We start from the raw sequence: 14073 nt of genomic DNA, 5'->3' as shown, positions 1-14073 counted from the left end.
AGATGTATATATTATATATTAAGGAGTAGTACAAGGAGCGAGCTGTGGTACAGAGTTACAAAAATATCATTGTGCACTAATGCTAACTTCTAGCGGAGTTGCCAAGTTCATATAAACAAAATGATGTGTGTTCCAACGTGTTGTTTGCAGTTGTGGAACGTTAGTGCAGTCTTCCATGTTGATCATCAAGGTACTTGTGCAAGACCAAATGAGGTGCTTCCAAAAATTCAGTAGTTGTGGTTTGCATGGAGAGAGTTGCCCCTTGTTTGGCCATTTGATCTGCCATTTGATTCTGCTCCCTGTATACATGTGTCACCAAAGGACTACCCAGAAGGTGTAGGAGATATTTGCATTCATCAATCAAAGATGAGTAATGTGAATTGTGTGAATGAAGGAATGAGATTATCTCTGTTGAATCCACATTGACCTCCAATGGTGTGAAATTATGTTGTAGGGCAAATCGTAGCCCTTCCTGTAAGGCCGTAAGTTCCATGTAGATTGTATTTCCCATAGGTCTGGAACCCATGTATCCTAGTAACCATCTACCTGTGGAGTCTCGAATCACTCCACCAAAATCATGTTTTTGATGTGATAGGCTACATGCACCACCCGAATTAAGTTTAAATGAGCCATTATTAGGAGGGTTCCATTTAACGTGCATGTGTAATTTTGTGAGATGGTGTTAGGATTATTCATGCCTATATAAAAAAAATCTGCAGCTTAGCTTATGATTTGATTGTGGTCTGGTTGTATATATTTTCCTTCAAAGAGAGTACGATTCCTAGTTTTCCATAAATTCCAAAGAGTGTAAGGAATTAAGATCTGAGGAGAGATTTGAGTGCTATGAGTAGTTGTTCGTAGAATAAATTGAGATATTTTGTATGAAGTATTGTCATGCAATCTATCTAAGTTTGCATTGGATAAGTTAATATCTAAGCGTTGCCAAAGTATTTTTGCATGGTGGCATTGGAAGAATAGATGGGTTATGGATTCCTCATGTAGATGGCAAATGGGGCATTGTGCATGTTGGGTAATATGTATATTATGGAGATGACTGGATGTGGGCAGTCGATGATGGCTCATAAGCCATATGAAATATTTGATTTTGTGGGATAAGTGTAGTTTCCATAACCAATGGAAGGATGTGGTTGGTTCGTAAGAGTGTAATATGTGATAGAGTGATTTAACTGTGAAGAGGCCACTGGATGTGATTCCCCAATAAATATGGTTATATGTGTTAGGGTTTGTGATGGTAGGTACGTAGTGATGGGTAATTAACTCCTTTATAGTCGTTGGTAGCTCAAAGTATATTTTTTGTGTATTTATGTAGTTCCCTGTTATATAATGGAAAAGTGATGAAGATTGATCATTCTGGGCTAGGGGACCTTCAATTATTTTTCTTAGAGTTAAGTTAGTGTCTAGCCAAGGATCATTCCAGAAACTAATGTATTTTTCATTAATGGGATGCCACTTTATGCCGAATTGACATGAGGAACAACCATGATTGATTGCTTTCCAGTTGGAGGACATATTTTTTGAATTAGTAATTGTTAAGTATTTGGAAAGGATTACTCTAGCCCAGTGTGAGGAAGGTGATTGAAAAAGTCTCCAAGCTAGGGAGCCCAATAATACATAATTTTTATCTTTGAGGTTTTGTATACCCAAACTACCATTTTCCTTTGGTAATTGGACTATTTCCCATTTAATAAGGTGTAATTTGCATTTCTGAGGAGTAGTGCCTCACAAAAAGTTTTTTTGATATCGTTTGAGCTTGTTAATGACACTATGAGGTATTTTGATTAATTGCATAACATTATTAGGCAGACAATTGAGTGTAGCTTTTATTAAAGTAGTGCGTCCTGCCATCGATAGGAAGTTCGTTTTCCATCCTGCTAATTTATTTCTAAAATTATCTATTAAGTATTAGAAGTGGGATGGGGTTTGTTTTGTGGTGAAAATAGGTTATCCAAGATATTTTCCAAAGGTTATGCCCTCCTTCATATGGAAACTTGAGTAACACTGTCTCGAGCTTCCTTAGAAGTGTTCTTTGAGAAGAATATTTTGGATTTTGTATAATTAATAGTTAGCCCTGACAGTCTAGTAAAAAGATTTAGAGTGTCTATAATTGAGTTTATGCTCTTAGTAGTCAATTTAGAGGTTATGGTAATATCATCTACAAAGAGCAGATGTGATAGAGGTGGTCCATGTCTGGATAACTTAATAGGGTGTCATTGTAGATATCTACATCTATGTGGATTTTTCTGGATAGCATTTCCATGCAGAGGATAAAGATGTAAGGAGATAGCGGATCTCCTTGACGAATGCCTCTTGAAGGAGAAAAAAAGGAGTTGGTTGGCCATTAATTAAAATGGAAATTGAAGTGGTAGTGATGCATGACATTATGAGCTTTATAAGCTTTGGAGGTAATTGAAAATATTGAAGCGTGTCATGTATAAAACCCCACTCAAGCTTATTAAAAGCCTTTTCTAAGTTCAATTTTAGCAAGAAAGCTGTCCGGGTTCCTTGTTTTTTTTCTAAACTGATGCATAATTTTTTGCACTATTATGGTATTGTCTGAGGCTCTTTTATAAGGTAAGAAAGTTGATTGCTCAGGACTAATAATATTGATTAGGAAAGGTTTGATGCGTTTGACAATTATTTTAGTGATTAATTTATAAAGGTTGTTACAATGACTGATTGGTCTGTATTGAGTGATTAATGAAGGTTGTTGCATTTTAGGTATTAGACATAAATAAGTTTTATTAATGTCCGAGGGAATTTGTTGTGTGTTAAAAATTTCTTCACAAAAAGTAATGACTTGGGATTTGACTTGTGATAACAATTAGGTCGGGAATCCAAATTAGAGTAAGAATTTGAGAAGTAAATGCGGAAGCAATAACAACAAGGAATTGAGCCATACAATAGTGTTCTCTCAACCCACTCCCTCCTTGAACACACAGATGTTTCTGTCTTGCTTGATAATGAGGCAATTTAGGACATTTGTCGTTGCTCCCTTGACATTGAACGGCCCCACCTACACCAACTTGAACCGACTCGTCTCTCAGGTATTGGCCCTTTCTCATTCTGTTTCTCTTATATAGGATTCCACATTGGAAATTTATAAGAAAAATAATCATATAAGGTGTAAGGATAGACCATACCATGTTATGAGTGTTTTGGGACTGGATTAGCCGAATATCATATAAATGAAGTGAATTTTCTATCTTGTTGTTTTTTTAACAGGTGATTTCATCCCCGACTGCTTCTTTACGGTTTGATGGAGCTTTGAATGTTGATGTGAATGAATTTCAGACTAACCTGGTCCCATACAATTCATTTCATGCTTTCATCTTATGCCCCGGTTATATCAGCTGAGAAAGCTCACCACGAACAACATTCCGTGGCAGAAATCACCACTACTGCTTTTGAACCAGCTTCTATGATGGCCAGTGTGATCCACGTCGTGGCAAGTACATGGTTTTGCGGAAGCCAAATGTATATATTGTGAATAAGTCACAACTACTATACCAAAAATTATGACAGCCACCAAATAATAAATAAGATAATAACGCAACAATAAAAGGAACACCAGAATTTACGAGGTTGGGCTAATTTTGCTTACTTCTCGGACACAACCAATATTTTATTTCACTCCAAAAATACAAGTGAAATAATATTAAAGAGAGAAGATACAAATGCCTTAAGAAGATAAGAAGACAAATGAGAGGTGTGGTTAAATCCTAAACATTAGGCCTCCTTTTATAGGAAAAAATTCCCACCAAGTTTACTTCCCAACCGATGTGGGATATTGTCATATTCAACAAATCTCCACCTTGGCAAAATTCCACATCTTCAATTCTCTCTCAATAACAAATTTTGGTTGTGTCTTCATCTTCAATCTTCAGTGTTCAACAATGTTGATCAAATCCAAACAATGTTGAAACTTGACCGCAGTCACCACTTTTGTCAGCATATCAGCAGGATTCTCTGTAGTATGAATTTTCTTCATCGTGACTCCACCTTCTTCTATGATTTCTCGTACAAAATGATACCGAACATCAATGTGCTTCGTCCTTGCATGATAAACTTGGTTCTTCGCTAATTGAATAGCACTTTGACTATCACAAAAAATTGTGATACCTTTTTGTTCAACACCAAGCTCCTTTAGCAATCCTTGAAGCCAAATTGCCTCCTTCACAGCCTCTGTAATAGCCATATACTCTGCCTCTGTTGTAGACAAAACAACTGTTGACTGTAAAGTAGACTTCCAACTAACTGGTGCCTTTGCAAAAGTAAACACATAACCAGTAGTTGATCTTCGTTTGTCCCGATCACCCGCAAAATCTGAGTCACAATATCCAACTACAGACTGATTGTCTTCCTGCTCAAAAACTAACCCAACATCTACAATATTGTGAATATACCGTAGAATCCACTTCACAGCTTGCCAGTGCTCCTTTCCTGGATTATGCATATATCTGCTAATAACTCCAACAGCTTGTGAAATGTCAGGTCTCGTACAGACCATTGCATACATCAAGCTACCAACAACATTTGCATATGGTACCCTTGACATATACTCCTGTTCAGCTTCATCATTTGGCGACATAGTAGTACTTAGCTTAAAATGGGGAGCAAGTGGAGTACTAACTGGCTTAGTCTTTTCATCTATGCCAAAACGTTGTAGTACTCTTTTCAAATATTCTTTCTGAGATAAACAGAGTTTCTTTGAACGTCTATCTCTTATTATCTCCATGCCAAGAATTTTCTTTGCCTCACCCAGATCCTTCATCTCAAACTCCTTCTTCAGTTGAATCTTCAACTTATCAATTTCTTCCGAATTCTTGGAAGCTATCAACATATCATCAACATATAGGAGAAGATATATAAAGGAACCATCTTTAAGCTTGCGCAAATACACACAATGATCGTATTTGCTCCTCTTGTACCCTTGCCGCAACATAAACTCGTCAAATCACTTGTACCATTGTCTAGAAGATTGTTTCAATCCGTACAACAATTTTTCAAGTTTGCACACCATATTTTCTTTTCCAACAACTTTGAATCCTTCTGGCTGAGTCATGTAGATTTCCTCCTCCAAGTTTCCATGTAAAAACACAGTTTTTACATCCATCTGAACTAGTTCCAAATCCAATTGTGCTACCAAAGCCAACATAATTCTAATGGAGGAATGTTTTACAACTGGAGAAAACACTTCATTGTAATCAATTCCCTCCTTTTGAGCATATCCTTTGGCCACCAATCTTGCTTTGTAGCGAACATCTACTTGGTTAGGAAATCCTTCCTTCTTTGCAAATACCCATTTGCACCCAATTGCTTTCTTTCCCTTCGGGAGATTGGCCAATCTCCATGTATGATTCTGATGAAGGGACTGTATTTCATCATTCATGGCAATCCTCCACTTATCTTCTTCTGAACTTTGGACTGCGTCTTTATAAGTGGTAGGAACATCATCAGCTACAATTGAGGTTGCACAAGCAACTGTCTCTATGAGACGAACAGGTTTCGTTATTGTTCTTTTTGGCCTGCTGGTTGCTATTGATTCAAGTTGTTGTTGAGGTTCCTGAGTTGGAATCTCCTCTACTGGCTCTCCTTCCAGAGGGTAATCTTCATTTGTTTCCTCCTCTGCTTCTTGTGTAGGAAAAATAAATTTTCCCTCAAACTCCACCTGCTTAGAAGCACCTTTATTTTGTTTGGTATCTTCTGTTACCTTATTTACCATAGCAGATTCATCAAAGGTAACATCCCTGCTGAATATTACTTTCTTTGTCATAGGACACCATAAGCGATATCCTTTGACTCCAGAAGTAATTCCCATAAAAATAGCCTTCTTTGCCCTTGGATCCAATTTTGACTCTGTCACATGATAATATGCAGTTGAGCCAAACACGTGCAAAGAGTCATAATCTACAGCAGGCTTTCCGTACCATTTTTCAAATGGTGTCTTGCCATCAACAGCAGCAGATGGTAAGCGATTAATGAGGTGGCATGCATATGTAACTGCCTCAGCCCAAAATTCTTTGCCCAAGCCAGCATTGGACAACATACACCGTACCTTCTCCAGCAAGGTCCGGTTCATACGTTCTGCCACTCCATTCTGTTGTGGTGTATGTCTAACAGTGAAGTGTCGGACGATGCCATCATTTTCACAGACCTTATTGAAATGATCATTTTTGTATTCACCTCCATTGTCTGTGCGAATACACTTGATCCTCTTGCCTGTTTGATTCTCCACCATCGTCTTCCATTTGAGAAAAATTCCCAACACTTCATCTTTGCTCTTCATTGTATACACCCATACTCTTCGGGAAAAATCATCAACAAAGGTTACAAAATAGTGCTTCCCACCCAATGAAGGTGTTTTGGAAGGACCCCAAACATCAGAGTGTACATAATCCAAAATGCCTTTAGTATTATGGATCGCTGTACCAAATTTAACCCTTGTCTGTTTCCCTTTGACACAATGCTCACAAAACTCCAAGTTGCAAGCCTTTACTCCTTTTAACAATCCTTGATCTGATAGAGTTTTCAAGGATTTTCCTCCAGCATGTCCCAAGCGCATGTGCCATAGCTTGGTTGCTTCTGCCTCTTTGTCGTCACTGGATGTCACTGTCGCTGTCCCAATAACTGTACTGCCACGATAGCGGTACATATTATTATTCTTCCGATTAGCCTTCATTACCACTAGTGCACCGGAGCATACTCTCATCACTCCATTTTCTGCAATGATTTTGAACCCTTTTGATTCTAGGGCTCCCACAGAGATGAGATTCTTCTTCAAATCCGGTACATATCGAACATCTATCAATGTTCTGATCATTCCATCATGGTTCCTTAATCGTATTGAACCAATGCCATATGAGGTAAGAGGGCTGTTATCCGCTGTGTGGATGACTCCATATTCTCCTTCTTGAAATTCCATGAACCAGTCCCTGTTGGGACACATATGATAGCTACAAGCCGAGTCCATCAACCATATGTCTGATGATGTTGATGACTCTGTTGTAACTAATGAGAAGTCTGAATCATCACAATCAGCTACATTTGAATCCATAATGGCCTTTCCATTGTTATGTTTGGCCTTATTCTTCAACTTCGGACAGTCTTTCTTCCAGTGCCCTTTTTCTCGACAAAAGGCACATTCATCTTTGCTGGGTCTGGATCTTGACTTGGATCTTCCCTTCTTTGTCCTCGTTTGATTTTGAGGACGACCCCTCACAAATAGTGCTTCTCCTTCTCCGCCCTTCTGTTTTTCTCGCTTTCTTTGTTCATAGCTGTACAAAGCCGAACAAACTTCTCTGAGAGAAACTTCGTCATTTCCATGGAGTAGAGTAGTTTCAAGGTGCTCGTACTCATCAGGAAGTGACGCCAACAACATCAAGGCCAAGTCACCATCATCATAAGTTGTATCCATATTTTGCAAATCTGTGACCAACTTATTGAAACTGGTGATATGTTCATTCATCGTGGTACCAGGAACATAGGTGAAGTGAAACAATCTCTTCTTCATGTACAATTTATTTTGACTATTTTTCTTCAAAAATTTATCCTCCAGTGCTTTCCATAATTTACAACACGGTTGATAATTCTCCAATCTTCTTCTCCAATAACATCTGGTTTCTTTTCTTCAATGGCCAGATCTAGCCCTTGTTGAAAAAGGACATCTAGAACCTCGCCTTGCCACATCCCAAAATGTCCGGACCCGTCAAATATTTCGACCGCAAATTTCGCATTTGACACAATTCTTGTCATAAGCGAAGATGCCAATGATGACGTATTGTTGACACTTGATGTAGATTCTTCTTGTTTATTGTCTCCCATCTTTGACACAAATATTATTTAATAGCTGACGACACAAATCAAGATTATTTCCTTTCTGGTGTGGAAGATCAGACTAAGCTGCAACCACAGAGCATACTCAGACAGAACCTTGACTCAGTTACCAAGATAAATCTTTTCTGATGTGGAAGATCAGACTATGCTGCAACCACAGAGCATACTTAGACAGTACCTTGGCTCTGATACCAATTGTTGCGGAAGCCAAATGTATATAGTGTGAATAAGTCACAACTACTATACCAAAAATTATGACAGCCACCAAATAATAAATAAGACAATAAAGCAACAATAAAAGGAACACCAGAATTTACGAGGTTCGGCTAATTTTGCCTACTCCTCGGACACAACCAATATTTTATTCCACTCCAAAAATACAAGTGAAATAATACTAAAGAGAGAAGATACAAATGCCTTAAGAAGATAAGAAGGCAAATGAGAGGTGTGTTTAAATCCTAAACATTAGGCCTCCTTTTATAGGAAAAAATTCCCACCAAATTTACTTCCCAACCGATGTGGGATATTGTCATATTCAACACATGGCATGTTGCCTGATGTATCGCGGACATGTAGTACCCAAGGACGTGAATGCTGATGTATACATTATTAAAACCAATTAGTGGAGCATTCAGTTTGTTGATTGGTGTCCCACAGGCTTGAAGTGTGGTATCAATTACCAGACTCCAACTGTTGTTCCCGTAGGCGATTTGGCCAAGGTACAGAGAGCAATGTGTATGATATCCAATTCCACCAGTGTTGTAGAGGTTTTCTCAAGAATCGACCACAAGTTCGATCTAATGTATGCTAAGAAAGCCTTTGTTCATTGGTATGTTGGTGGAGGTATGGAGGGTCAATTTTCTGAAGCACGTGAGGATCTTGCTGCACTTGAGAAAGATTATGAGGAGGTGGGTGCTGAGTATGGGCAGGGTGAAGAGGGTAGTGAAGGAGAAAAGTACTGACTGAGAGGAGAGAGTATGTGTGATAGATCATTAGTAGTTTTTCTTATTGCCTTTTCTTTATTTCAGTATATGTGCTGATTTAGCATTGTCCCGGTATTTGTGAAAGGATATCTTAACTATGTACATGTATTTTATCACTGCTAAAACTTTTCCTGGTTTAATTTATGGCATCTTTTGAATGATTATGTCCTTGGATATTGAAAAGATTTAGACAAAATGAATAGGCATACAATCTTTATCCAGTTATCAGTTTCTTTCCTCTGCCCCCTACTTCTACATTCATGCTGTTTAATTTACTCACCCAAGTCCGTTATCTATGATAATTAGGGGTGTCAATGGATATTTAAAAACTGATTAAATCGATCAAACCGTACCATGTTGAACCGATTTTTAGATTTCTTTTAATAAAACCGTAGGCTTTTATATAAATCTATAACCATACCGATAATTAGGGTAGGTTTTTTATTTTACAAAAATAAACCGAAAAAATGCCGAACCGTACCGAATAAATTTATATGTGAAAACTATATTTATATATTATGTTTAAAAATAATAAAATATTAAATTTTTCTTGTGTCTTGGAATTATGAAAACAATTACAAGACAAAAAGTAATAAACTCAAAATCATAATTCTCAAACCTATTATGCTACTCCCATTGAAACTAAATTATTTCCAGCATCTTCACTAGTAAGACACAAGGTATTGTAGCGGTTATGAGTAGCAAACTACAATGTATTTATTATGTTTTCTTTCTTATGATTTAGTATTATTTTTTTTTGAATATTTAATCTTCTATAGACTTTATTCTTGAGTCTCAGTCTCAGCTTGGTTAATACCTTTCCACTCGAGTGATTTATATTTTCTTTATATTAGTTTGTTTAATTTCTTTTACATTGTTGTAGAGTAGTTGATGGATCTATACTCTAGTCATCTTTCATATTTTCTTAATTCATCACCCTTTAAAATGTAAAAATGTCTAGAGAGTTTTGCTAGGTCCTATAAAAGTATGTATATTATTTCATTCTACTTCTACTAGTGACTTTTACATAACATATAAAAAAAATGCCGAAAATTAGCCGAACCGTACCAATGTCGAAGAGAAACCGATATGATTGGGACGGTTTCGAAAAGTCTAATTTATGTTATACATAATAGAATAACCAAAAAATTGGTATGATACAAAATTTACAATAACCGTCTGAACCGAACCATTGACACCCCTAATGATAACCATGATGTTCTTGTTTTGGTTGTTATATATTGGGTGTACGAATAAAGTCTCACATTAGTTGGTGAAAAGATTGGCAGGCTATATATAAGGTGTGGAGATCTCTTAATTGTCTGAGAACTTTTGCCGTGCAGGTTCACTATAAGGTTAAGAGTGACTTGCTTACGCTGCTAAATAATCTTCACTTTAGTGAGCCCGTAATAGCCTTGGAGTTAGGTTATGATGATCGTAATGAGCTCTACTATAAAGAAAAATCTCCTTTATTCAAAGATGAAGTCCTATCTAAGGGCCTTCGTTGCAAATTCTGACATCACCACAGAAAAGCTTTTATATCTTCGTAAAAAGGGGAATCATGCGTTTCGACACATAGACTTGTAAGACCTCCGCGAGAGCGGCTATGTATTTTTTCAAAAATTTCTAGTTTTTTCGACTGAAAAATTTTCAACCGCTTGTTATCAGTAAGGCAGTTTTGTCAAAATTTTCCTAGATGTCGACAATTTGGGTATTTCCAGTCGTATAAGTGCATTATTTATTACTCATTTAACTCTTGAATGTAAATAAAGAAAATTTTGTTTGTATGCAACGATGAAGAGTTCATGTTTTGAAATTGAGGCTTGTGAGCTCTAAAGTTTTTTCTTCACAGTTCTTCTGCGCTTAAGTTATCTATTGAAGAATTTGTTTCTAGAAGTTCCAAAATACAATAGTATTTTCTGCATGCCCTTTGATGGACAAAATAGTTTTCCTTGTCTGAGATGAATGAGGAGCATTCTGCATTGATATTTGGCACATGCTTAGAACTAAGAATAATTGGTTAAGCCACCAGGCGTTGTCAATCTAAAGATTAGTATTGAATTGGATCAGGTGTTAAATCATACCTTTTGTATTTTGAATAGAATAAATAAATATAGAGGTCTGTTGCTAGGGAGCACAATGTTATGTAAGTTGTAATATATGCATCCTGTTGATTTAGTGTTTAATTACTTGCCATAAAATTGCCAACATGACTTAAAATTGAATATGAAGTAACATTAACAAACTTAAAAAGAAATTTCTTGGCATATTTTTTATTCATAGTAAGTATAGCATTAACATTAATTATGTAATAAATAGATCAATATTTTTCATTATCTTGAGGATCAGTTCAGCTTTTGCAGTCTCAGCTGTATAATGGGAACACAATTTTGGACTTGGATTCTCTGTAATCCGAATATATGAATTACATCTAATCAAATTGACAATACATGTGACAGAGAAACCCACACACCAACTATAAATCATATAGGCGTTTCTCTCGAAATTGCTCAGGCTTATTCAGTCATCTTCTTAATATTCTTCTATATTTGCTTTTTGAAATGGTAAGGAGGACGAGTAGGGGTAGGCAAAAGATTGAATGAAGTATGTCGAGTCAAAAGAAGCACGCTATGTTACCTTCTCAAAAAGGAAAGCGGGCTTGTTCAGGAAAGCGGAGGAGTTTTCCACTGTGACGGGAGCAGATGTTGGTGTTCTGTTCTTTTCACCAAGTGGAAAACCATGTTCCTATACCTCCACTAGTGTTGAAAAAATAATAGGAAAATTTCGTGAATGGAAACAACAGAATACTGATGAAGGAAAATCAAGTGTCTTTGAGGCATTTGATGATCTCTGCAAATATAAACAAGATGAGAACGAGAAGGGAAAAAGTCGGGAATTAAGGTATAAGGTAATGTACCCTGGCGTTGAAATACCGCCCGATAAAGAGAGGTTGGAGAAGCTGGTGGAAATGAAGCTACGGTTGGACAAAATTAATGAAGCAGCAAAAAATCACATTCAAGCCGAGCGACTCAAGTTTGATTTAAATATTGTCCCTGAATATGAAGTGGGGGAGAGTTCGGGAACTCATCATTAATAAACGTGGCTGTGGAAATTGAAGTCCTTGAATTTGGTACTAGTGTTTAGAGGAGAGTTTAGTCACCAGTTATCGAATCTTTCATTTGGTCAATTGTTGTCTTTGTTATTGAGTCAGTCATTGTTTGTCTTTCAGTTGTCAAATTATCTGAGGTTTTAGGGTGCCCAAAACTGAAATGACTTATTTTTTGACACAAAATACATTTATACAGTTAAAAAAAGTTATATTTTTACATAAAATGCAGTATGATACTGCCTTTTACTTTAACGGAAAGTTAGCCGTTAAAGTTAAACGCAGTATTATACTGCATTTTATTAAAAAATTAATTATTTTTATAGAAAAACGCATTATAATACTGCGTTTAAGGAAAATGCAGTATTATACTGCGTTTCCCTATAATAAAATATAGGGCAGTCCTTTTTCTTCCTCAACTCCACCACAGACTCCATTTTTAAAAATACCCAACCCCACCACTGCTGGTCCTCCCTCCCCCCGCCCCTCGCGATTAAAAAAAAAATTCTTGTGCCCCACCCATCACACAAAAAGTGAAGAGCGTAGGTCCCGCATACAACCCAAGCTTTGGATTCCTTCTTTCGGGGTCAAAATTTCGAATTTCCGATATTTCAAAAAACTTAAATCGAAGTATTTCGATTTAGTTTATGTCGAAACTCGTAGAGCATATGCATATTTGTTTTATTGAATGTGTTTCTACGTTGATTTGTGTTATGTTTGCGATTAAATTTGTATGTTATTTTTACCCGGATTGAATTATTAGCCTTGGGACAAAAAATAGTTAAAACTTGATAAATAATTTTTATTGTTAATGAAATTGTTCACAAATATCTTTTACTGTTTTATATGTAATTTTGTGAATGTTATGTTTATATGTTTGTTGTTTTTATTTAGTTTAGATTATTTATTTACTTAAAGAATAGTGGCCTTTTAGCGTAGTAAAATATAGAGGTTTTTAGCGTAGTAAAATATAGAGCCTTATAGCGTAGTAAAATATATAGCCTTTTAGCGTAGTAAAATTAATTATCCAATTACACTTTACAAAATTAATTATTTAATTTATAAAATAAACTTACAAAACTAACAAATTAATATATGTTGTCAAATTAACTCAAATATCGAGCCTGAAACCCATAGATAATTACACTATCCAATTAAATAATTAATTATTTTATTTATAAGACTAACAAAATTCTAAAAATGTTGAAATTGACACACATAATAATTAATGATAGTTTGGTGCTACTGGGCCTCAAATATCGAGCCTGGAACCCATAGATAATTACTCTGCCCAATTTTAAAATTAATTATTTTGTTTATAAAACTAACAAAATTCTAAAAATGTTGAAATTGACACACATAATAATTAAGGATAACTTGGTGCTACTGGGCCTCAAATATCGAGCCTGGAACCCATAGATAATTACTCTGTCCAATTTTAAAATTAATTATTTAATTTATTATAACACAAATACACAATTAATATTGTTTAAATTACAGTAGACGACATGAACTTGCCGCCTATGCATCCTGGACCAGCGGCGGATCAGGTATTAGTGTTACAGGGTGAGCATAGGTCCTTCTATGTATGAGAGGGACATCTATTGGATCAGACTCTCCGTGCCAGGAAACCGGACGACTTGTGAGACTTTTTGAGGGAGAGAGTTTTCCATGCCCGTGTAGTCCATCGCCTGCGTGCTACGGGCTTCCTTAGGATTTTTGAGATTGGGCGGATGCAGCTTGACTGGTCTCTCATCACGGCGTTGATATAGCGGTGGCGACCGGAGACGCACATTTTTCACTTGCTCACTGGAGAGGCCATCATCACGCTTTAGGATGTTTAAATTTTGTATGGGATGCATGTAGATGGACTGGTCGTTGCACTGCCCCGGTATATGAGAGCTATGACGCGTCCCCAGTATTTGGATTTGCTGGGGCAGTATACTGGTTTCAGACCACAGGGTGAGGCTGCACTTAGAGGGGGCAGTCGCATTTCTGTGACAGCTATCAGAGAGCATATGAAGGTATTGCACCCCGATATTACTGGCGAGATAGAGGATATCCATATTAACCGGTACATGAGATTGGCGTTGTTTCTTCTTTTTGGGGGTGTCTTGTTCCCAAACCCTT

General features: G+C 36.7%; 1 protein-coding gene and 1 pseudogene across 1 annotated transcript; both read left to right on the top strand.

Annotated features, from left to right (window-relative positions):
- Positions 1-2368: 2368 nt before the first annotated feature.
- LOC104222862 (tubulin alpha-1 chain-like) lies at positions 2369-9001 on the top strand (annotated as a pseudogene).
- Positions 9002-11436: 2435 nt separating this feature from the next.
- Positions 11437-11931, top strand: LOC104222864 (agamous-like MADS-box protein AGL29). The gene has a single exon (XM_009774183.1). The coding sequence runs from the start codon at positions 11437-11439 to the stop codon at positions 11929-11931; it is 495 nt and encodes a 164-aa protein (XP_009772485.1).
- The last annotated feature ends 2142 nt before the right edge of the window (positions 11932-14073 follow it).

This window comes from Nicotiana sylvestris, chromosome 2 (genome assembly GCF_000393655.2).
Source record: "Nicotiana sylvestris chromosome 2, ASM39365v2, whole genome shotgun sequence".
Classification (NCBI taxonomy): Eukaryota; Viridiplantae; Streptophyta; class Magnoliopsida; order Solanales; family Solanaceae; genus Nicotiana; species Nicotiana sylvestris.
The sequence above is the reverse complement of the archived record's forward strand: the minus strand, read 5'-3'. Positions and strand labels throughout refer to the sequence as shown.

Coding starts and splice junctions, on each gene's coding strand:
- LOC104222864 (XM_009774183.1), top strand. CDS start 11,437: ATGAAGTATGTCGAGTCAAAAGAAGCACGCTATGTTACCTTCTCAAAA.